Here is a 26,314-nt window from a genome sequence, read left to right on the forward strand (position 1 = left end):
CGATTATTCCGACTTTTCACATGACTACTTTCAAGAATTTGTTGTACTTGATCATGCCATGTCTTTCTCGGCCTTCCTCGACTTCTACAACCAGACACATTCGCATCATAAATCTTTTTAGCCGTTCTTTCATCATTCATTCGCTCCACATGACCGAACCATCGCAAAAGACCTTTCTTAATTTTGTCGATAATGCTTAACTCAGCCTTGCATTCTGCTCTAATTTCGACATTAGGGCACCTATCATACATTGTTTTTCCGCACATTCGCCTGAGGGATCGCATTTCAACAGCATTCAGTCTACTTTCGTCCCTTTTTTTCCAACTCCATGCTTCGCTTCCATACATTAGGGTTGGTACCAGAACTCCATTATGAACTGCTAATTTAGCCTCTTGCGATAGACACTTATTTGCTACGACAGACTTTAAGACACCATTAACTCTGTTACCGGCACTAACCCTCCTTTCAATATCCTTGTCCATATTTCCATCTCTAGTAAACATACTACCCAGATATACAAATTCTTCGACCTGTTTCAAACTATCTCCATTTACTACAATCTTACAATTTACTATACAGTTATACAATATTAATTTATGCCACTTATTATCTAAGAATGCATTTTGAGTAAATTTTCTGATTTTTCTCGTCCTAAACCCAGTAACCATTTTTATACAAATCTATTGAATGGAATCCGGATCATGGTCTTACAATATTTTGTAATATAATAAATAATTGTCCGTATGTTTGTATCATTTGTCCTAATCGTATGTATGGATGTGGTTGAAGATGGACAAGTCAAAAGGCGTAGGTACGTGCATGAGAACATGCACGAATATAAAAGAAGCGATGTCTGCATGCAAAGACACAATGATATAGCGTTCTAAACTGTCTGCCTACCCATACGGGGAAGCGGCGTGATAGTTTTATTTTTTGTCGCAAAAACACCAAATAATTCAAATGTGTTTCTGCATTCGGCCGCGTGGTGTAGCGGTCAGCGCAGTTTCCTACCATGCAACAGGTCTTGGGTTTGATTCCCGACATGGTTGGCACGAAAGATTTATTTAAAACAACGGAGTTCTAGTTCCAACACTTACGCATAGAAGTGAAACATGGAACTATCAGAGAAAGGATGAAAGCCGAGTGAACGCGGTTGAAATGCAATCTCTTCCTGCATCACATAATAGAGGGAATGGCCGAGGGGACGAATTACAGAGGGCGGCCCCGACGGCAGAGGCGAGTGGTGATTTTATTTACAGGTAAGCTATAAAAAAATATCATATATTTGTACCTACATAGAAGGTACATAATATAATGTGAGTAATATTTACTATACGAATGTGTGGGAAATTGATGTATGACAGAGTTACGAATGATGAAATCAGGTGAGAGTGTAAATCTGAGCAGGTTTAATTGACAAGATTAAGAAAGGGTCCCTGAGATAGTTTGGTCATGTAGAACGAATGGATGACGAAAAAATGGTAAAACAAGTTTATATGGCGAAAATGAACGGTAAAATGACAAGGACAACCAAGAAAGACGCGGCATGATAAGATCAGCCAAAATCTTTGCCTGGTCTAGTCATTAGCAGACAGAACTAAAGAGCATGTATGAATGTGGAAGAAGCTAGAAATATATGCCAGGATAGACGTGTGGGGCGGTTCATTCTCTTTGCTTTTCCCTACGGGGAAACAGTGAGATGGTAGTATTAGTAGTAGCAGTTTTTACACTAGAATATTTCATAGTCCCTGGACTGGCACCTTAAACGTAAGACTGATTATATAACCTTCATGTAACAAAAATGATCAACATACGCTGCGATTTGTGTACTACTGCAGTGCCCTATGCACCATTAGGTGCGGAAAAAGAATGATGATGATTCTGCATTCGAACTCTTACTCGAATTAATAGAATAGTCGATTCATTCGATTATTCGAATTGAAAATTATGCTCGTTCTGATTTCTATGGTCACAAACGTCAAACGTGAAAACGTCAAACGCCAAACAAATATTATTCAAAATCGTGTGCCGAGTTTGTGTTTTAAATATTGTGCAAATCTGGGAATGTAATTTTGAAACATTAATAATTGAAATACTTTTCAAGATGGATTTAGGCCGGCCGTCGCAGCGTACGGCGGACATTTGCAGAATTTGCATCGAGACTTCGGACGCTTTGGTCTCAATGTTTGATACTAAACCAACGAATTCTGTCACCGTCTTTGAAATGCTGAAGACGTTTTGCGAAATGCAGGCGAGACATTTATTTACTGTTGTTATTTATTTATTTACAGAAACAAACAGTCGACAATGATATAATAACATAAAAAAGATACGGCTTAAAGACAGACCAGCGAAGTTTCTAAAGAAAAATCATACAAATTAAATTGTGGTACAACAAAAGGGTGTGTGTGTGTGTATTTGTATGAGAGTATGTGTAGAGGTGTGTTTGTGTGGGAGTACGTGCTCAGGTGTGTGCTGCCAGAAAGAATGACTCGTAATTTATTTTTAAATAAATTAAGAGGCATGTTAAATACATCTCTTCAAGACCGTCGAAATAAATCCGACCTTATAGTCCTATTTAAAATTCTCAACTCACTCTTTGATGCGCCTGAACTACTGAGCTTAGTAAAATTAAATAATATCCCAACTAGAAACCTCAGACAAAACTGACTCTTTCATACCGATACGATAACCATAGAACTAACTATGGTTTTTATTCCCCTATGCCCAGAATTCTTAGGTCTGCCAACAAACATACCAGTCTTGATTTCTTTGATAGCAATTTGTCTTCTTTCAAACGATCACTGAATCAAATTCAATTGTAAACACCTCTCTCCCGCTTCCACTCCCACAAAGTCTACTATAAACCATCGAGTCTTTCTACTTTTTTAATAATAATTTTCTATGTATAAATCTGTCCATAAAAATGCCCATTGGGTGTATATATAGATAAATAAATATCTAATTATTCCTATTTTGAAATATAGGAATCTCTTAATCTGTCTTCATTGGAGAGACGTAGAACTGAGATGGACCTTATATGCATTTTCAAAATACTTAATGCTTTAAGTGATGTCCCATCTCTGTTGCAATCAATTTCTTTTCATGTTCCCAACCGTGTCACCAGAAGTCAAAATCTGCTATTTATAAAATCTTCTAAGAGCAACTTTGGTTTTTATGCCCCAATGTCCAAAATGTGTAGATTGGTCAATTCATCACACGACTTGGAATTCTTTGGGATAGATCTTCCGGTTTTTCGTAGATCTCTTCGCGACTAAACAGTGTGGGATGAAGTTGGATTGGCATGGTTTAGCTTGACGTCGTATGTTTTCGTCTTTACCAATATATTGTATACCACTATTGTATTGCCCTTGTTTGCCTTTGCTACATAGTTTTATGTTCTTTTTGTTCAGTTTCTTGCATTTATGTTTCTTCATTTAACTGTAGTAATTGGCTTAGGCCGTATATATAACAAATCAATAGATGAAAAAAATCATTATAGTTAGAGCAAGAATATATAGACAGAGGAAAGAGTGTTGCGCATAGTTAGCGCTACAGACTGGCAGATGGAATAAATACTTATTTCTTGTCACGCGAAAGGGGACATCAAGATTAATTTTGGAGAGTAGGTTAAAAGAGTGTACTTTATTATTTAATCATTTATCGACAACATTTTGAACAAGTCCAAGTTTTCGTATCTCAATTTGTTGCAACAGAGAAGGAAAACGTTTTGAAAAGGGAATATGGAAGTCTAGGCATTTACAGGGCTTGTGATTTGTCGTTGGCTGGTTTAAGTGGCCACTTTACACACTGTGTAACATTCGCAATTCTGCCCATGTTTAAACACCCATATTTCCTCAACTCTTCCACCCGTTGACTTTTGTGAAGTAAAAGAGCTGAAACCTTTATCATGCGGGTGAGATTCACTCGGCTGAACCAATTTACCTACTAGGCGACGCCTGAACACAATTTTAAATAACTCCCTTGGGAGGAAATCCAGCCTGTCTGCAAACATTTGGACATACTCAAAACATTGTTGATTAAGCTAACTGATATGAGAAGTTTAAAAATATGAATTGTTTTCAGGCGTTGCCTAGTAGGGGAATTGGTTCAGCCGGATGAATCTCACCCACATGATAAAGGTTTCAGCTCCTTTACTTCACAAAAGTCAACAGATGGAAGAGTTGAGGAAATGAGAATGTTTAAACATAGGCAGAATTATGAGTGTTACACGTGTGTAAAGTGGCCACTTAAACCAGCCAGTGACAGGTCATATGCCCTGTAAATACCTAGACTTCCATATCCCATTCTCAAAAGCATTTTCCCCCTCTGCTGCAACAAATTTAAATCCAGGTTGTCTGCAAACATTTGGAAATTCTCAAAACATTTTTGAGTTGTAAATAACTTACTATTTATTGATTTATTTATATATACGCCCAATGGGCATTTTTAAGGACACATTTATACAAATAAAATTATTATAAAAAAAGTAGAAAGACACAATGGTATATAGTAGACTCGGTGGGAGTGGAAGCGGAGAGAGGTGTTTATAATTGAATTTGATTCAGTGATCGTTTGAAAGCAGACAACTTGTTATCAAAGAAATCAAGACTGGTATGTTTGTTGGCAGACCTGAGAATTCTGGGCATAGGGGAATGAAAACCATAGTTAGTTCTATGGTTATCGGTATGAAAGAGTAAGTTTTGTCTGAGGTTTCTAGTTGGGATATTTAATTTTATCGAGCTCAGTAGTTCAGGCGCATCAAAGAGTGAGTTGAGAATTTAAAATAGGACTAGAAGGTCGGATTTATTTCGATGCCCTCGAAGAGAAGATATATTTAAGGTAGTTTCTAACTCATTATACGTATATTGGTCTCCGGATAAGCCCAACCTCCAGCCTATCTTTCTCAAAAATCTACGTTGAACTGATTCAATATTCTTGATGTGAACATCATAATACGGAGACCAGATAACAGGAATACTCTAGGTGCGGGCGAACTAGCGAAAATGCCAATCATATTGCGGTAGAGTGCGGTTCGAACCTCGGACCTCTGATCCCTGAGTCCGCTGCACTCGCCACGGGACCACAACCCGGTTAAATACTTTACCACACATTGTCTGAGAGATCTCATCTCGTCAGCTTTCCTGCGTTGTGTTATTTTTAAATGTTTTTAAAATATTTTTAGTTGGGGGAGAATGGCTTCTTTAAACAAATTTGTCTCAAGTGTACAGAAGAAACTGTACAAGCTTATGCATTCAAAATGAAATGCGAATATGCAGACTCTTACCTTCAAACAAGATCCAAGGTATTTTTTATTTATTTTATTTTACTGCCTTAGTTAGAAGTAATTTAGGATTCAATTCACCAATTTGGTCACCTTATTACAATGTTCATATTTTAAAGTTAGAAAGAGTACAACGTAAATTCCTTAGATTCATCAATTACAAACTTAATATACCCACTGAAAATATTGATGACGATAATTTATTATGTACAATATTTGAGTTTGTCCAAATGTTTGTAGACGAAAGACTGGATTTCACCCCCTCGGGAGTCATTAAGATTAACAAATTACAACAGGGATGGAGAATACCTTATATAAGGGAATATATATAAATAGATTTGCTTTTTATTTTGTTTTTACAATATCACTCAAACTCTAAACTTCATTGTCAAAAAAAAATGTAAATAGGGGCTGGATTTCTTATTGTCCATGCGCTCTGTAGCTGCAAGACGTTCAGTTATCTAGCTCATATATATCATAATTGTAATATATCATAATTGGAGACGAGGAACTAGAATCCCAACCGTCCATGCGCTCTATAGCTGCAAGACGTGTTGGGATATTTATTTATTGTACAGCGCTTTTGAGGTGATTTTCACAAAAATGGCGCTATATAAATTATCCAAACATTAATATTATCAAAAAAGTATAGAAATTGAAAAAATAACATTTTCAGGTGTTGCCTAGTATGCAGGTGAAATAATTCAATTAGATGAATCTCACCCGCATAAATAAAGGTTTCAGCTCTTTAACTTCACAAACATCAACAGATGAAAGAATTGAAGGAATATAGATGTTCAAATATAGGCAGAATAGTGAATGTTACACGGTGTGTAAAGTGGCCACTTAAACCAGCCATTGACAGGTCATAAGCCCTGTAGATGCCTAGACTTCCATATTATCTTTTCTGAAATGTTCTTCATCTCTGTTGTAATATGTTAATATAAACAGCTCTCCAGGGAGTTGAATCCAGTCCTTGTCTACAAAAATTTGGACAAACTCAAAATATTGTATTCCAAATGGCTTCTGACAAATGTATAATATAATGAAACAAGGGCCTTTGGATTATCAAAGTGTTTACTCATTCGAATTATGAAACCTAACATGCTCAATGCTTTGGAGGTAATTTTATTGATATGCGATTCAAAAAGTAGTTTTGAGTCTAAAACAATCCCAAGATCTTTAATTTCGTGCTTTCTCATTAGTACATTATTGTTTAGTTTGTAATCAAAATTAAGAATTTTTCTTTTCCTTGTGAATGTAACACAGACACATTTATTTATATTCAAAAACAGTTTATTTTCAATACAATAGTCAGTTAGACGGTTAAGATCGTCTTGAATCATGAGGCAATCTTCTCGAGATTTAACTTGAGCGTATATTTTCATATCATCGGCATAAAGAAGAAATTTTGAATAACGAAAGCAAACATCAATGTCATTTATATATATATATATAAGAAATAATAGGGGACCGAGTAGACTTCCCTGGGGAACACCAGTGGAGATTTCTGCCCAGTCAGATTTATACCCACCAATTACTACCGATTGACATCGATTACTAATATATGATATCAGCCAGCGCAGAAGATCACCATGTATACCTATAGCCAAAAGTTTGCGTGTTAAGACTGAATGATCAGCTTTGTCAAAGGCTTTACTGTAGTCAGTATATATAGCATCAGTTTGGAAACCACTTTCCATTGTGTTTAAAATATCATTTGTAAATAAAGTAAGGTTTGTAACGGTCGAGCGTCCGGAGAAAAAGCCATGTTGTTGAGGATAGATATAGGATTTTACTGCATGGAATAATTTTACATAAATAATTTTTTCAAATAATTTAACGAATGTCGATAGTATTGAAATTGGCCTATAGTTGTTTGCGTCATTTTTTGATCCAGATTTAAATATGGGTGTGATGTTTGCTTTCTTCCATTGAGATGGAAAAACACATATTACTTTTCTTTCCGGCTGTAAATTGATTGTTTTTATAAATTTAGATAATATTATGTAAGTTAGTATTGATATAAATCTCCACCAACAAGCTACAGAAAGTGACTTGGTGGGATTTTAGTTTTAGTAAAAATAAGAAAATTGAAATGTTAAAAGTGTAAAAATCTCAGAGTAACAATGCGTAACCTAGAGAGGAGCCCAAACATAGGAAAACCATTAAATTACTATTTGGTATTAAGTTAGCTTCAGTTAGCAGCAAAAAAATGGTTTGTACTCAGGTGGAGAATTGGCAAATGGATATTAATTTGCATTGTAAATACTTTTAAATATGTACCCGTGTATTTATCATTTCTGGGTTATTCCAATCTGTTTTTCTATAATTCCCCTATATTTATTTTATAAAACTGAAAATACATGTTTGTGTTTATGTTTTTATTTATTTATTAATTTTATTCACAATATATTTATGTTATATTTATTGATACATAAATTCCACCTCCATGGAACCAAAGTCCCGTGTTGAGTTTGTTGGTTTTTCCGTCACATCTCCGAAATGGCGAGTCGTAGCGGCCTGAAATTTGGGCGCGTCATTTTAGATGCGATTTCAAGGTTAACGTTGCTATTTTCGAGTAAAATTTTAATCGACCTCTACTCGATAAAAACTCAAGCTTTATACGAATGCCTAGTGCGGCCCCGACATATTGCCCGTAATTAACTGTCATTATCAACAGTAAACATACTTTAATTCACAAATTTATCCCCTAAATTGAGAAAAAATTGTATCTGAGGTCAATATGTTGATATAAGGAAAGTTTTTAAGCAACGTAATACACGTGTCGGGACAATAAATGCCAAAAATCAATGTAAATCATGGGAAAATATTCGGAATCAATTACCTGTGAAAACTGACTCCTTTAACAGCTTTGACGCTCCTATTGCTTCAACCAAACATACTGCAATTCACCATAGTGGATTTTTATTTATTATAACGTAAATATCCAAGTTATTTACTATTTACAAAGCCAAGCACAGCGACAAAAGCATCCGATCGAACCGCTATGTTTATGTTGTCAAATAAAACAAAATGGCCACCAATTGGTTGCTAACCAACAAACCAACATCGCTTGCGTTCTATGAAACATAGTGGTAGGGCTTCTCTCTAGGTTACGCATTATTACTCTGAGGTAAAAATGTATATTAATTTTAATAAAATAAAATAGAATAAATGTGAAAACAATAATTGGACAGAATGGTGAATGTTAAATGATCACCCAAACCAGCAAATGTCAGCTCATATGCCCTGGAAATGTCTGGATGTCATCAGTCTTTGATTTTTTTGCAGGAGTTGCTCGCCGAATCGGAATCCGCCGATTTAAAAGCAGAATTGAAAATTGAAGAGGATCTTGCCGTAGTGAAGGATGAAAATGCTTCCGACGACGCATTCGATAACGACGAAGTGGTCACACAGACATTGAGAACAAAGAAACATAAGAAAACAAAAGAAAAAAAACGAAAAAATAAAAGAAATGAACAAATGAACGACATAGAGGACAAGGAGCAATTGTACGATGAACGAGGTTTTAAAAAAATGTGAGTATCTTAGTCAAGCTCGTGGCCCAGTGGTTAGCGTGTTTGCCTACCATGTGTAGCTGGCACAAAATAATTATTTCATAGACTGGGTCATGAAGCGTAAGCTGATGGTCGATACTCTCTTTTCTAAAATGTTTTCCCTCTCTGTTGCAACAAATTTAAATATGAACTACTCCCTAGGGAGAAAACCCAGCCAGTCTGCAAGCATTTGGACACGCTCGAAACATTGTTGAACTAACGTATAAAAAATGGGAAATTGTTTTCTGGCGTTGCCGAGTAGATGAATTGGTTCAGCCGGATGAATCTCACCGCGTGATAAAGGTTTCAGCTCTTTTACTTCACAAAAGTCAACAGATGAAAGAATTGAAGGGATATAGATGTTCAAATATGGGCAGAACGGTGAATGTTACAGTGTGTAAAGTGGCCACCTTAACCAGCCAATGACCGATCATATCTCCCGTAGTTGCCTAGACCTTTATGTTATTATCTTCTCTAAAATGTTCTTCATCTCTGTTGTAATATGTTAATAAAATATTTATTTAAAAAGGTGTTTTTACACTAGATTTAGGATTCCGAAATAAATGTTAATCTCACGTCAAAATCCGGCTGGCGGTTAAAGAACGACTCGATACACGTAGGGCAGGACTGAGCGTTTGGGTATAAGTGTCATAATTTTATGCCGGATGAATCTTATCCGCATGATAAAGGTTTCAGCTCTTTTACTTCACAAAAGTCAACAGATGGAAGAGTTGAGAAAGTGTGGATGTTCAAACATAGGCAGAATGGTGAATGTTACGCAGTGTGTAAAGTGGTCACTTAAACCAGCCAATGACAGGTCATAAGCCCTGTAAATGCCTAGACTCGGACAATGATGATGGTGAACTCCAAATATTGTAATATATCATTTTGTTTTTTTTTTCGCAGATATCAATGTCCGAGTTGCTACGCCATATTCCAAAAGTTCCAAATGGCCAAAAAGCACCTTCTCAAATTGCACGACATTTGCGTGAGCACGGACAGACAGTTTGAGAACCTGCTGCCGCCGGATTCGAAGCTGGAACAGGCTGTCATTTGTGACAGCCAAACTGTCACTTTTGACAGCCGATCCGCCAAGTTTGACAGCTGCGCGAGTTCCTATTTCAAATGTCCCGAGTGCGAGTATAAAGCTGGCGGTTTCAAGATGATAAAGTCACACATTGTGAGTCACTGGGGAGAAAAATATATTCGCTGTGACCAATGTAATTATAAGTAAGTTTTATTTAATGATTCATTTGGTGTTTATTTTGTAGAACTCCATTTTTAAAGTTATAATATTAGAAATCAAACACTGATTTGAGTCTACTGAACTCACCTAGGGAGTTGTTCATATTTAAATTTATTTCAACAGAGAGGGAAAAATTTTTGAGAAGGGAATATGGAAGTCTAGGCATTTACAGGGCTTGGCAAACTTGGGCAAACTTGGGCAGAATGGTGAATGTTACACAGTGTGTAAAGTGGCCACTTAAACCAGCCAATGACAGGTCATAAGCCCTGTAAATGCCTAGACTTCCATATTCCCTTCTCAAAATTTTTTCCCTCTCTGTTGAAATAAATTTTAATTTTATTTCGCTGTATTTTATTTCATTTGTACCTGTATTTAGTATAAGAAAACGTGTTAAAATAGACTGTATAAGTCCGTCAATAAATAAAAAATAATAAAAGAAAAAGGACTATCGTAAAAACGTGCAAAAACTTTCCGTATAAAAGGAAAAATACTTTTCATTGATATGTAGGTACCTAGGTACTTGTTTGTGGTTGAATTCCAAAACATAAATTAATAATTTTTCAAATAAATAATTCTTTTTGCAAATGTCAAACTCTACGCTACCCGCCGGCAGCGGTGCATTCTGTGCAAGAATCCGTTTTTCGAAAACGTCTCGAATGTCGGTTAAATTTTTTAAACATTACCAAAAATGCATTAAAAATATGTTAACACGTAGAAATTAAGAACTTGTTGGGAATTTAATCAATTTAGTATCCAAATTTAAATTATATTTCAACAGAGAGGGAAAAAGTTTTTGAGAAGGGAATATGGAAGTCTAGGCATTACAGGGCTTATGACCTGTCATTGGCTGGTTTAAGTGGCCACTTTACACACTGTGTAACATTCACCATTCTGCCCATGTTCGAACATCCACATTTCCTCAACTGTTAGTTCACAAAAGTCAACAGATGGAAGAGTTGAGGAAATGTGGGATATAGATTAGATTTTAAAAGTTTTAAAAATACCATGTGGCTCTTTACACCTAATATCATAAAAACATATCATTGTCGGCGTCTCCGATATACCATTGAGAAATACTATCAATAAAAAGTGAGAATTTAATAATACTTCCGATTGAACGGCAGGTGTTACTTTTTTCCATCAATAACATACTTATAATTTAACAAATGAAGAAAAAAAAATCATTAAAAAGGTTAATATTTGTCCCAAAAAAAAGGCGAAATCAACAAAAAAATAATGAAAAAATCATATTTCAGAAACGGTTGAGGCACATTTGCTTTTTTTTCTTCTGCACCCTGTATTTTTTTACGTCAAGTATTTGGCCACCTGCATATATATTTGAATGGTTGCAGATGCTCTCTGGTGGCCAAGCTGAAAAAACACCTGGTCGTTCATTCCGGGGAGAAACCGTTTCTCTGCTCCGACTGTCCGTACCGGGCCAACACTGGCTCCATACTGCGGACGCACATGGCGACTCAGCACAGTGTGGCGAGACCATTCCAGTGCGATCGCTGCACTTACACTTGCAAACTAAAAATGAAGTAAGATTTTTCATAATTCTACCCAAATATTAACAAATTACAACAGGGATGGAGAATATCTTAAGCCATGGATATGTAAGTCTGGGCATTTACAGGGCTTATGACCTGTCATTGGCTGGTTTAAGTGGCTACTTTACACATGGTACCATTCACCATTTTGCCTATGTTTTAACATCTATATTTCTTCAATTCTTCCATTTGTTGATTTTAGTGAAGTTAAAGAGCTGAAACCTTTATTGTTGTGAAGAGATTCATCTGACTGAATTATTTCACTCACTAGGCAACGCCTGAAAACAATTTTCCAATTTTTAAACTTCTTCTTGGACCAGTTGGTTTCATTACAATATTTGAGTTTGTCTAAATGTTTGTAGACAAAAGACTGGATTTCACCCCCTCGGGAGTCATTAAGATTAACAAATTACAACAGGGTTGGAGAATACCTTAAATAAGGAAATATATTTATTTTCTTTTTTTTTATTTAAATTTTTGTACATAATGTTATTTGTACATTGGCGGGCTTATTTCCAAATAGTAATTTCTTCCAACCAACCAACCAATAAAATAAAAGTTTTATTTTTATTATTCAAGTCACAGAACATATTCAATAGAAAATAAAGATTAAAAAGCCAAAGACATATAAAAATATAAATAAACGTATTTGTTTATAAATCACCTTAAATCAAAACTATTACTCGATGGGAAAAAGGAAAAAAAGAGGAAGAAGGAAAGGAGGAGAGATTAAGGAAGAGAAAGGAGATGTTTCTTCAGACATGATTTAAACAGAGATAATGTAGTAACATCTCTGATGGTGGATGGGAGATGATTCCACAGTGGAGCCGCATGGACACTATATGAGTTAGAGAAGAAAGAGGAATTGTGGATGGGTATTAAGAGAGTGCCTTGAGAATTAGAACGAAGAGGTAAACCATGAGCTGATGAGCGTTGAAATTTTTCACGCAGGTATATAGGAGCGTTAGGACTATGAAGTACATTAAACAGAAGTGAGAGGGAGACAAATATACACGGGTTTTTGGGGCCAGACCGCGAAACTTCATAGGATCATTCTTCATAATAGGCTATAAAGAAAATCATAATAAAGTTTTTTCCAAGAAGTCATTTAAAAAAAAAAAAAAAAATCTCAAAATGTAGTAAATACTTCATTTCTCGGACAAGCAGTTCCTCCACAAACCCCTACCACTCTTCCTACCCAGCCGCTTCCCTTGTCCGCGTCTGGTGCGTATCGCTTCGTTGGTCAAATACGTTTTAATCGCATTTTTTTTGTCGGGGAGAAGTAGGGGTGCTGGTCCGAGAAATAAAAGATTTGCTCCATTTGGAAATCATTTTTTTTTTTTTAAATGACTTTATGGAAATTAATTGTCAAGATTTTTTTTTAAAGCTTACCATGAGAAATGTTCCTCTGAAGTTTCGGGGTCTGGCGGATAGGCTGTTCATTAGATGCCAGCATTCAACTAAATGACTAGGCCGTTTCCGATAACTCAACGTTCAATGTGTTGCTTGGTTGAAAGCTAGGCCTTTGTTTAAATTAGAGTTAAGTAAAAAAAAAAATTTTATTGTGAAACTTAATCCAACCAATCCTAAGCTAACTTCACGGAACTAAAAAAAAAATGTGCCAAAAACATCCGCGCATTACGGTGATGTGAAGTCAATACACATGCAAAAAATATGAGAGACTTCAAAGTCAAAAGCGATTATATTTTAAATCGAATTGCTAAAAACATGATAAAACCATTGAGCACAACTGGCGTACTGTGGCAGTGGTACAGGTTACTTTGCTGTTGGCCTGCGTGACGCGTGAATTTGTCTCACAAATATACCTATTGCAGCGAGAGTGAGACGTCGATCCTAACTGAGGAATACCGAAAATCTCGAGCCAGTATTCATAGTCCATTGATCGATGACACACACACGTGCTAAATCATTTCACCTGAAGTATAGCGCAACGACTGATGAAGCAAGTCATAATTTTATATTGAAACAAGACTAGCAGTATTGCACAAAACGGCGAGAGCATCGTCCTGCAGTACATTAACATCGTTCTATCATGGAGACATGAAGAAAAAAAAAACGTGGCCTACAAGAGACCACAGGGCGTGGTAGTACCCAGTCAGCCCGAACAGTCAGCCTTAAAAGTCAGCTCAATGCAGTCACTCAGTTCCAGCGTGTGGTTCAAGTGCCATCTGTCAATCTCTAACTCCATTACATACAGCAACACTGGCAATACTTATTGTCAGAATGGTGAATGTTACGCAGTGTGTCAAGTGATGATAGATCAAAAGCTCTGTAAACGCCCAGACTTCCAGACCACATTCTCAACAGCTTCATCTTGATGTCAACCCATTCAGGAAAAAAATCAGAACTTGTTTAAAAAGCTTTATAATACCCATTGAATGTTTGTTTGCAGTTTGGCGCACCACATAATGCGTACGCACGACAATGTGCGCGCGCACGCGTGTCCAAAGTGCGCGAAGACGTTCTTCAGTTCGTATCAAATGAGAATGCACTTCCTGACACACACGGGGGAGAAACCGCAAGTTTGCGAGCACTGCGCCATGAGGTTCATTCAGGTGAGTTATCGTCTAATAATAGACAGAACAATATTGTCTTGCCTCTGCTCCTGCAAGCAGCCTCAAATGCGTAGGACAGGACAATAGGACGGTACAAATATCCGGGTGTAGTTCCATGTCAATTTATCTTCATCCCAAACTGTTTTAGTGGCGATGAGATTTACGAAAAGCCGGAAGATCTATCCCAAAGAATTCCAAGTCGTGTGACGAATTGACTAATCTACATATTCTGGACATTGGGGCATAAAAAGTTGCTCTTAGAAGATTTAATAAAGTATGCTAAAGAGCTTGCCCCCTACCCAATAGCCCGATACTTTACGGATGTGGGCTTGGAGGAGAGATTTAGCAAAATGTAAACTCTCGCCTTCCAGACAGTAGCCAGGCTCTTTATAGACCTGGGCTTGGAGAGCGAGAACTATTCACGGGGTCCTGTCACAATAGATCTTCACAGGTCGCAGTGACGTCAGGAGTTTGAATAGCACTGATCCCCACCTCTAAGAATAAGAATAAGAGGATATTAACTGTCCGAAAACATTCTTCAGGACAGTGTTAACGAAAAGGCGGACTGTAAATGATAAACGAATTTTATTCAGTTTTGTGATAGGAAAATATTTGAAGAAAGGATAGGAACATGGAATGGACAATGGACACCTACCTTCAATATGATATGAATGTTTTTCAATTTCGGGCACTGGATGACAAAATGCACTATAAAATGTAACAATGTTTTCAACGACGCGCGACGAATCCAAGCACTCTTTTTGCAATTTTATGTTACGAGTTACGACTACACAGCACCGTAAAGGAAGGGTTACAATGCAATATTTTATTGTTCCCAGACTGGCACCCGAAGCGTAGGACTGATCGCCTTATCCTCATGTAACATATGATCAATTTTTATAAACGTAGCGCCATTTTCGTAATATATTTCTTTCTGATTTGCAAAGTGATTCTACTTGTCGGTTTTGATTCGATTTCACGGTTCGTTTGTTTGTCCCGCGCAGAAGTCCAACCTGGCCAAGCACGTGGCGCTGGTGCACCGGGCGGACTCGGCGCGGCCGCACGCGTGCGCGGCGTGCGCGTACCGTGGCAAGACGCGGCAGGCGCTGCGCGCGCACGAGCGCGTGCACTCGGGCGAGCGCCCCTTCGCGTGCGACGTGTGCCCCTTCACGTCCTCCACCCCCGGCGCCCTGCGGCTGCACAGGTGAGGAGGTAGACGGAATGATAAGGAATCAGCGGAGATGGAACATTTTAGAGAAGGCAATGTAAAAATCTAGACACTTATAGACCTTATATGCATTTTCGAAAAAGGTAAGTCTGGAGTACCGCAGGGCACAATTCTCTGCCCTTCACAATTTACCTTTATAATTATTTTTATAAGAAAACCTTTATTTAACATGAAAACAATACATAAAGAAATAAAAAATAAAACGATTCAGGTTGAACTTGCCAAAAAAGAGTCAAGCTCTTGTGTTTACCAAGGCTACAAATTGATATTAAATAGAAAAAAAAATATACAGGCATATATATATGTACATAATATGCAGATGTACCCAATCATCATTATCATTATTCCCTTCCCGCACCTAATGGTGCATAGGGGATGACATGCAAAAATGAGAGATTTAAAATGTAGTATTTATATGCAATTTATTCAATTATTTATACAGTAAAACCTCGTTTTTACGTTCTTCGATTTTACGTTTTTCCGCTTTTTACGCCGAAATGCTTAGGTCCCATTTTTTTCCATACATTCTCATTCAAATATCCCCCAATTAACGTTTTTCATAACCGGTTTTACGATGAAAATTTTTCGAAACTCATTCGATTTGTCAAAAGACGCCGAACCGCACGCCGCCGCGTTTGCCAAAAATGGTGAATAAAAACAAGGTTAAAAAAAAAGTGTAAATTTTTGTCTCAAACTAAATTCAAAGTAGGTTCAGTGTAATTGACCATTTTGTTTAAGTGTCTAATTTTGACATAATACTAAATTGTGACATGCGGTTTACGCATGAAAGATAAAGCCTTTACATCAATAAATTACGATGCAAAAAGTTTCAAATTTGGTGAAAGATATATTATTTGAAGTTATAAACATAATTTGGAAAGAAGATTCTTTAAACAGTTATCACAAAAGTGTGAAACAGTTTTGCCGCGATGAAAATGACAGTTGAAATTCTGCGTTGCCATACTAAAAAAAGTGATACCATATAAATAAAATTTCCCAATATTTAGGGAAAAAATCATTGTATGCATTTTATGCAAATTCAAATTTTTATTTTCGTGTTCGTACATCACCATCATTCCCCCTTTGTCATGCGACAATGCGACCATTGTCATGTGGAAATAATGGTCTGCCTGTCTATCTATGGGACGATGTCTCGGTCCATTGTACTGTCCTCCAAATTCATGTCCTACTTGAGATAGCATAGATAAGATTGTCGTGTGTTGGTTTGACGATTTGCAGAAGGCGCCACGTGGGCGATGCGCGGCACGTGTGTGGCACGTGCGACTACCGCTGCTACACGGCCAACAGGCTGAGGGCTCACGAGCGCACGCACACGGGCGAGAGGCCATTTCCCTGCGATGCCTGCAATTACAGGTAAAGTCCGGCGTGCGCGAGGGATGCGCAGAGCGTGCATGAGGGATGCGCGGGGCGTGCTTGGCGCGTGAGTAGCACATGCGACTATCGCTGGTACGCGGCCAACAGACTGAGAAACTCTTCCTCTGCGACGTGTGTGGTACGTGGATTTCACACGTTACAGCTTATGCGCTTATGCCCTGTCATTGGCTGGTTTAAGTTAAAGAACATTCTAAATTTGTTGAAACAGAGAGGGAAAACGTTTTTGAGAAGGGAATATTTATTTGTATATACGCCCAATGGGCATTTTAAAGACAGAAAATTAATATAAAAAAAATAGAAAGACTCAATGGTATATAGTAGACTTTGTGGGAGTGGAAGCGGGAGAGAGGTGTTTACAATTGAATCTGATTCAGTGATTGTTTGAAAGAAGACAACTTGTTATCAAATAAATCAAGACTGGTATGTTTGTTGGCAGACCTGAGAATTCTGGGCATAGGGGGATGAAAACCATTAAACCATTATCTTTCTAACGCCTAGATACTCTTATTTGTTAATAGAACAGAACCTAGCGACATTATTTTCACATCTAGGCGTTCGTTTTATTAAAGTGACAGATATGTCGGAATTTAATTCGACTTAAAAAAATATTTATTTCTCTCTCATATTTTTAATAGGCTTTTAAGAAAAAAGTTCCAACCTCAAAACGATTAAAAATTTCAATAAATCGTAATTAAAGGAAAAATTGTTCGGCGGAACAACATTTTTGACACTTTTAATGCGTAGATAAACGTATCGAGGGGTTCTAGACCCGTTTGTATAAACCGATGTACTTACATTAAAACTTGATGGTGGGGGTATCGGTAGTATACCTTTGTAGTCGGTCGAAAGACTTTTATCTTCAATGTTATCTTTTTTTATTGAGAATGACCTTTATCTGCCTTTGAAATTATAAGTTGATTATCTTTAATTTTATTTTTGATGGATTTAATTACGCGCGTTTCTATTAAGTCAGTTTTATTTTGTTTTGAAAAATCTTGTTTTATTATTTTGGAACACATCGAAGATGTCGCGAAAGCGATGAAACCGGTCACTGGATATTCCAAATTTGTGGATTAAAGTATCACTCGTGTTTTATTTATATAATAAATTACAATGAACTTCCATCAAGAATTTTCACTTACAAACTTAAATGTTTTACCTGTAAGTGTTTAAATAAATAAATATGCAATAAAAACCACACAAAATTTTCGTATAAATTAAATATCTACGCAAAAATTTGGTTACTAAGCGGCTCAGATTGAATGGTAAAGGATCTGTAATTGAAAGTAACAACGGTGTTGCCGACTGTTACATGCATTTGTCAATCATATTCTTACTGTTTCAGAGCTACAACTAGCCAGAGGCTCAAGAACCACAAGAGGTCACACGACAATAGAAAGAATTACGCGTGCTCCAGTTGTCCTTACAGAGCCAACTATCTGTCCAACCTCACCAAACATAAGGAGAAGAATTGCGGCTTCAAGGACCAATTATTAAGGTATCTTTGTTTCATTTTTGCTTTCGTTCCGTTCTGATGTATGCTCGGAGAGATTGTTATAATAACATTCGTTCAAAAAACCACCTAAACGGTCCATAGTCCATAATCTATGACACACACTTGCTAAAACGTTTCACCGGAAACTGCGTTATAACCGAAAAAAGCAATGTCATCATTTTCTATAGAATCCAATACAGCAACTGGTATCGTAGGAAATGAGAGAGCAGATGAACGAGCAAGAGCTGCAACTTGTAAAAGAACGGCACCTTTCTTCTCAAAATTTCCCCTTACCTAAACACGGTATAAAACAAAATACGCTGCAGCGTTGGGAGGATCATTACCGCGCTTCTTCCACAGGTAAAATCACTAAACCCGACGCTGGCTGATCTGCTGGCTGCAAACTTCCGTCGTCATCACCAAAGTACTTTTGAAACGACCCAAATTTTTACCGACACGGAGCTATGAGAAGTTACCTATATAGGTTTAAATTAAGGAATGATGACTTGTCCACGCGATGATATTTCTTCACAGAGTATCGAACATCTGTTATTTCAGTGCCCATTTTTCAGTTTACAACGCCATAATCTTGAAGCAGAATGCAGGAAAGATGGAATATCCTTAACAGATATCCACACTGTTGTTAAAAGTAGTTATCACGCGCCATTGTTCTTAGACTTTGCAACAATGGTGATTGGACTCATAAAGGTAATAACCAAAAATCAGTGATCGAACATCCCATTTCCAAGACAAACAAAAACGATTTTTCCGAGTACCTTAGCCTTGTACATGACACGTAAGGCTACAAAATACAGGGGTCCAAATATATATTTAAAAAAAATACAGCAACTCTAACAGTATTGCACATGAAATTAAGGGGCATCGTTCTGCAGTACATTCACATCGTCCCTACCATGAAGAAATGAACAACAAAGCAACGTCGCATATAAAGAGACCACAGGGCGTGGCAACGCCAGTCAGCTCGACAAAGTGACTCAGTTCCAGTATGTAGTTCAAGTGCAGTCTCTTCAACGCATCATCGCCGTAAAACTCTTGTGAAATAATGTAATAAATAAACATCAAACGGCAACCTCGTGTCTTCTCTGTCAATCTCTAACTGGGGTAGGAGCTCCGACCCCTCAACAACCTAATCCTACACGTCCAAACGGTTTTTGAACCGGTTGGCCGAAAGAATGGACAGCTAGGCTTGGTATTTTATTCCAGTCTGAAACTAGCCTGCTGGAAAGGAAGTTTATCTTGGGATTAAGGTGGAATTGAGGACGATAGAGCTTCCAGTTAGGATCCTGTAAATTTATGTTGGGATTTAATTGATACATCTCATGCAGGAGGCAGTCTTGGTAATTATTGAGTATCTTATAAGTTTCAATAAAGTCCTCTCTTCCATCGTTCTTCCAATGATGTAATTCCTAGTGCTTTTAATCTACCGTGGCAGAGCATCCTTTTGAGTAATTTAGGGGTTTTCGTAGCACATCTTTGGATTTTCCAGTAAAGGTCTTACAAGAGTCTTGTATATTTTTGAAAATATCTCTGGAGTAATATTTTTGAATGCCTTTTTCATCGAGTAAATCATTGACTCGGCGTTCTTGGCCACTGATGCGATGTGAGCTTCCTATTTTAAATCCATTGATATGATTATGCCGAGATCTTTTTGATGCTCTACGGGTTTGAATCTATTTATGTGTTTAACCCTCAGCGCCAAGCAGTGGCGAACGGTGACTTTTTTTATGGGTAAGCTTTAATTTTTTTCATAATTTGTACCTGCATGTACATACATAATACACACATATAAGTAATCTCGCAAATGAGTGGAGGCGTATAAAAAAAAGTATATACAGGTACACGGATTCTTTTTCTATGGTTTTGTGTAAAAACAACTTCATCCTCCAGCTCCAGTTTCACCTGCTGGCAACAGAAGACGCAATACCTACTTATTTTTAATCAAAATAATTTTAACCAATAACCCAACAAACAAACAACAATTAATAACTTTGCGTAATATGTAGGTATATTCTCCATTATTTTAAGACAGTACATGTATGCAAAAGTTTAAAAAAATAAAATATGTTAAAAAAATAAGGATAATAAAATAAGTATCTTCATAATTCCTTTTTGTTTGGCACTGATTAAAAACACCGTATATTTGTTTGTAATTTACATTTTATACTGCAAATATTTAGGTACTAATATAAAAGAAAGTAAACATTTTATTGTAAGACGTCTCTCCCATTATGCACACAAAAAAAATTAATTTTCTTTTACGATATATATTTTTTTTCTGAAAAATTAAAAAAAAACAATAAGATTAGATTTAAATTTATTTATTTATGCCAAAATACATAATTTCAAATTTACATATTACATTACATAACATAACAATAACATTCATTAGAAATATTCGCAATAATATTGCGACAAAAATGTCACGTGACCATCGTGACCGCCGCGCCGCGCCGCGCCGGCCGTCAGCTTCGTTTCCTTCTAAACTGAGAATGAATAATGCAAGAAATTGACGACGCCGAGCGAGGCGCCACTAGCTAAAACGCGCGGACTAAAAATCTGGCGTCATATGTCAACAGAATACTATCAAACGAAAATGGTCTTTAGGAAATAACGCTCGAAATGCTACTCTCCAAATAGAGAAGCTCGAAATAATATCAGTAATCTGCGAGTGAACTTAGCGAGGAAAATATACGCACTGGGTTTTTGAATGTTAAAATACAGTTTACATTTTGTATTGAAAAATAAGCTGCAATAATCGGAACCGGGCAATGCGCTGGGCGCGCATTTTGCAGCTTATATTTATTTTTTGAGGAAGATATAAACAGTGCCGTTAATTTATAATAAATATAGATTATTTTATTTATTCTCCTATAATTAAAATTACTATAAAACATTATTATTGGTAGTGAAATACAATGGTAAGCTGCGAATAATCGATTATACGGACGGTTCACCCCTGGCGCCAAGCTATAGAGGAGCCCAAACTTAAGAAAACCACTCTATGACCATTGTGTATTAAGTTAGCTACAGTTCGCAGCAAAACAATGTGCCGTGCTCAGGTCGAGAATCGCCAAATGGATATTAATTTGCATTGTAAATACTTTTAAATGGGTACCTGTGTATTTATCATTGCTGGGTTATTCCAATCAATTTTTCTATAATTTGTCTATATTTATTTTATAAAACTGAATATATATGTTTGTGTTTATTTTTTTCTTTATTTATTAATTTTATTCACAATACACTTATGTTACATTTAGAGACATAAATCTCAACTCCATGGGTCGAAGTCCTGTGTTGAGTTTGTTTGTTTGTCCTTCACATCTCCGAAACGGCGAGTCGTAGCGGCCTGAAATTTTAGATGCGATGTCAAGGTTAACGTAGCTATTTTCGAGTAAAATTTGAATCGACCTCTCCTCGATAAAGACTCAAACTTTTTATGGATGCCTAGGCATTGGTGCGGCCCCGACATATTACCCGTAATCAACTGTCATTATCAACAGTAAACATACTTCAATTCACAAATTTATCCCCTAAATTGAGAAAAACTAGTATCTGAAGTAAATATGTTGATAAAAGGAAATTTTTTAAGCAACATAATACACGTGTCGGGACAATAAATGCCAAAAATCAATGTAAATCATGGGAAAATATTCGGAATCAATTACCTGTGAAAACTGACTCCTTTAACAGCTTTGACGCTCCTATTGCTTCAACCAAACATACTGCAATTCACCATAGTGGATTTTTATTTATTATAACGTAAATATCCAAGTTATTTACTATTTACAAAGCCAAGCACAACGACAAAAGCATTTGATAGAACCGTTATGTGTATGTTGTCAGACGAAACAAAATGGCCGCCAATTTGTTGCTAACCAACATCGCTTGCGTTCTATGAAACATAGTGATAGGGCTTCTCTCTACGTTACGCATCATTACTCTGATGTGTAACCACTGCCGTTCTCAATATACACTCAGAATTCTTTGAAGAGCCAGTCACTTTAGTAACTATAAGTTGTACATTTAAATATTTGTTTGCGGTTTTTGTTAATGAATTTGTATATTTTTCTCGTGTTTTCAGGTCTTACCCGAGCGCTGTTCCCGTTAGAAAAATAACGCAAAACTCGGAAGAACAGAATATTCCAATGCAGGAAATCGAGACCAGTGGAAGAGTCTAGTCTCTTTCGACGGATTATAAATTATGGAAGCCTTTATTTTAGTTAGTAGTAAGAGATTCATGATTGAATAATTTCACATACTAGGCAACGCCTGGGCCTCAATTATGAACGCTATCTTCATCTGTACATATCGAGACGGCATACTTAACTTCTGCACTATCTGTATCTTACCTCAGTATGGTCTACCTACTTGTCATATCGACATCATATGATCAAAATGAACCAACGAATGACCGCAAAAATTAGTCCGCATTCCTTACTTTCAATAACATTTAAAATAGTTCTCATTTATATTTTAAATAGGCTTCTGTGATAGAAAGTCCCCACTTTAAAGCAATTATTAACTTCGATAAATCCCAATTCAAGCAAAAAAAGAGCGCTTGGATATGACTTAGCCATTGCCAAAACGATTTGATTGGCGATCGTCTGTATTTATCTACTGAGGTAGTTAGTACTGAGGAATTACAAGGCCGACTCTCGATGTGTTCTCTCAGAAAGATAGTAAAACAGATGGAAAAAATAGAATAACTAAATTTATTTTTTACAGTGGTAACTTTCTAGCGCCTAGATAACCTTATATGTTAACAGGGCAGAACCTAGCGACATTAATTTTTGCATCCAGACGTTTGTTTTATTAAACTGACAATTATGTCGGAATTTAATTCGACTCTAAAATTTACTTATTTCTCTTTCATATTTTTAATAGGCTTTTAAGAAAAAAGCGCCAACCTCAAAACGATTAAAATTTTTAATAAATCGTAATTAAAGGAAAAATTGTTCGGTGGAACAAAATTAACGTATCGAGGGGTTCTAGACCCGTCGGTATAAACCGATGTACTTACATCAAAACTTGACGGTGGGGGTATCGTTAGTATACCTTTGTAGTCGGTCGGGAAACTTTTATCTTCAACTATGACGTCATACTGAAGCTTTGTCATTTTATAGCGTGGATATGTGTACCGTGATGTACGCTTCCCCTTGATTCATATCGGTCCCATATCATACCTAAAACTTGAAGGTGGGGTCGGTAGTATATCTTCGTAATCGCTAGAGAGAATTTATCTTCAACTATACCGTCAAGATGAAGGTGTGACGTCTTTATCCTCCCATCGTAATCGAGGCCCTGGGGTGTTATTCTGAGTCTTCTCTACCCCTACTCTGAAGTAGAAGAGCTGAAACCTTTATCGTGTGGGTGAGATTCACCCGGCTGAACCGATTCACCTACTAGGCAACGCCCGAAAACAATTTTTTAAATTTTTATACTTTTTCTTATACCAGTTAATTTAATAGACAAAGTTTTTGAGTGTGTTCAAATGTTTGTAGACAGGCTGGATTTCCCCCCAGGGAGTTTAGTTCTAAATTTGTCGCAACAGTGAAGGAATGGGATGAATCTCACTCACATAATAAAGGTTTCAGCTCTTTTACTTCACAAAAGTCAACAAATAAAACAGTCGAGGAAATGTGAATGTGCGTTTTAAGGGCTTATGACCTGTCATTTACCTTTAGTCTAATCTAGTTAATAATTTATTCATCTTTTATTTTACATGATTTATTTAGGATAGTGCCATTTTCGTTCAAACCCACCTTAGAGGCGCTGTACGATAAACATCCCAACACGTCTTGCGGCTACAGAGCCCATAGGCGGTTGGAACCCTAGTTCATTATTTACGATTATTTTGATTATTGATCAATTTACAGGAGCTAGATTACACCACGTCTTGCAGCTACAGAGCGCGTGGACATTTAGAAATCGAGCCGTCATAAATTATACAATTATTACACAAAAATCAACAGATGGAAGATTTGAGGAAATGTTAATGTTAATGTTGCACATTGCGTAAAGTGGTCATTTCAGTTTCAGTGCTGCAGAGCAGCGTTTATTTAATATTTTAAAATCATCGTCATCATCATCAGTGGCGCTACAGCCCGTTGTGGGCCCTGGCTTCCTTCAGAATGTGTCTCCACTCGTCCCCGCACCCCGCGGCTCTCCTCCAGTTCGTCGGGCCAATCGCCCTTATGTCACCTTCCACATTATCCAGCCATCTTCATTTTGGCCTGCCTCTGCTTCGTCCGCCTTCCGGAGTGGTATAAATGATATTTTTCGGGGTGCGGTTATCATTCATTCCGTGCACACGGCCCGACCATTGTAATCTTCTGATTTTGATGAATCGCCCAATGTTGGGTTCGCCATACAGCGCCTCTAATTCATGATTAAACCGTCTGCTCCACACTCCGTTTTGGTTGACTGCACCAAATATCTTCCTTAATATTTTTCTTCCAAATACTACTTCTCTTCGCGACTAAACAGTGTGGGATGAAGTTGGATTAGCATGGTTTGGCTCGAAGTCTTATGTCTTTCATTTTTATGAATATATTGTATACCATTATTGTATTACCCTTGTTTGTCTTTGCTAAATAGTTTTACATTCCTTGTTTTCTCAGTTTCTTGGTATATATATTTGGTATTAATTTTAAACTTCATATTCCTGCTGCTTTATTTAATTATAATCAGTTGTTGTCTTCAGCAAATCTTTTAAGACTTTCTGATAGATTAAGAATCCCAACTGACCTAATATTACTTTTTAAGGTGATCAATTCATTATTGACTGTCCAGATTTGCTGGAGTTGGTGTGTTTGCGTGTACCTGGTCGACATACCCGCCACAGATCTCCTTTTTGTTCTGCAAGTTCTAGAACCGACTATCACATGCACTCGCCTATCCCTAGGCTCCATAGATATGGCAATCAGTATGAGGACAAGGCTGATATATTTGGTTCTGGACTTGATAGTTATAAAACGAGTCTGATTACTTTTTTTCTCTCGCAATATTATTCTTAAACTTTTCTTTTTATTTAAAAATGTTTTTTCCTTTTTTGTTTTTTCATATTTATGTATTTATTTCGTTATTATTTTTGGTTGCTTTTATGTATTTACCTGCTTGTTACTATTGTTATAGTTATGCAATTTTTATAATTTTTTGTTATGTTTTTATGTATGTATTTTTTTTTTTTCATATTTATGTTCAATATATGTTAAAGGCAATTTATGCCGTTTATGTAAAATAAATAAATAAATAAATAAATATATATATAATAAAAAAATATATAAGTTTCGCTTCACGGATTATGCTTAAACTAGCCAATGACAGGTCATAAACCCTGTTAATGCCTAGACTTCCACTTACTACGTGCTCAAAGATGTTTTCCCTCTCTGTTGCAACAAATTTAGATCTAAGTCACGAACCCTAAAAATGACCGTTTTGTCGAATATGCCAGTCGGTGAGTCAATCCGAAATTATTTGTTTTTTTATATATGAAGACATGTTAATAATCATTTCTCTAAATAAAAATTAATTTTTTAACCACAAAATTACAATAATTATTCCTAATTTTTTCCTTCCTTTACCTCACTCTTAAAGCTCGCATTGTCCAGATCACATCGCACTGCGTCCAAAAGTCTGACGTCCCGCCTGTGCGCATGCGTGAAGTGGCCGCGTAATGTCGCCAGACCGCGGACAATGAATTGCCATAACACAAATATAAGACAATGCTGTGTTATGTTTCGTTGTTATACCACAAAAAATATTTTACTGACTGGACTATGAAAATATTTGTGGTGCGAGAGAGAGGCGCGAAAGTTATTTACTCGGTCAGGTCAGCCAACACACACATTATTAAGGACGTTTACTGCCACTTAATATACAATGGAAATCGACTCAGCCGTGTTGAAGTGTTCTCCCTCGCTCCACCAGATATTATTTGCGGGAATGATGTGGATG

At 36.8% G+C, this 26,314-nt stretch overlaps 1 protein-coding gene across 1 annotated transcript; it reads left to right on the forward strand.

The window, feature by feature from the left end:
• Nucleotides 1-1,977: 1,977 nt before the first annotated feature.
• LOC148274823 (uncharacterized) lies at nt 1,978-23,198 on the forward strand. The gene is made up of 10 exons (XM_088236509.1): nt 1,978-2,251; nt 5,186-5,305; nt 8,579-8,826; nt 9,751-10,074; nt 11,443-11,631; nt 14,054-14,216; nt 15,221-15,420; nt 16,684-16,818; nt 18,185-18,337; nt 22,440-23,198. The coding sequence occupies exons 1-10, from the start codon at nt 2,105-2,107 to the stop codon at nt 22,534-22,536; spliced, it is 1,776 nt and encodes a 591-aa protein (XP_088092635.1). The 5' UTR covers nt 1,978-2,104; the 3' UTR covers nt 22,537-23,198.
• The last annotated feature ends 3,116 nt before the right edge of the window (nt 23,199-26,314 follow it).

Source organism: Micrasema longulum, unplaced genomic scaffold (genome assembly GCF_059751315.1).
Source record: "Micrasema longulum isolate JH-2025_06_02 unplaced genomic scaffold, ASM5975131v1 h1tg001567l, whole genome shotgun sequence".
Classification (NCBI taxonomy): Eukaryota; Metazoa; Arthropoda; class Insecta; order Trichoptera; family Brachycentridae; genus Micrasema; species Micrasema longulum.

What these genes read in the sequence shown, in the direction of transcription:
- LOC148274823 (XM_088236509.1), top strand. Translation starts at nt 2,105, where the DNA reads ATGGATTTAGGCCGGCCGTCGCAGCGTACGGCGGACATTTGCAGAATT. An exon ending in GAACGAGGTTTTAAAAAAAT is followed by an intron (nt 8,827 to 9,750) that starts GTGAGTATCTTA and finishes TTTTTTTCGCAG; the next exon opens with ATATCAATGTCCGAGTTGCT. An exon ending in ACTTGCAAACTAAAAATGAA is followed by an intron (nt 11,632 to 14,053) that starts GTAAGATTTTTC and finishes GTTTGTTTGCAG; the next exon opens with TTTGGCGCACCACATAATGC.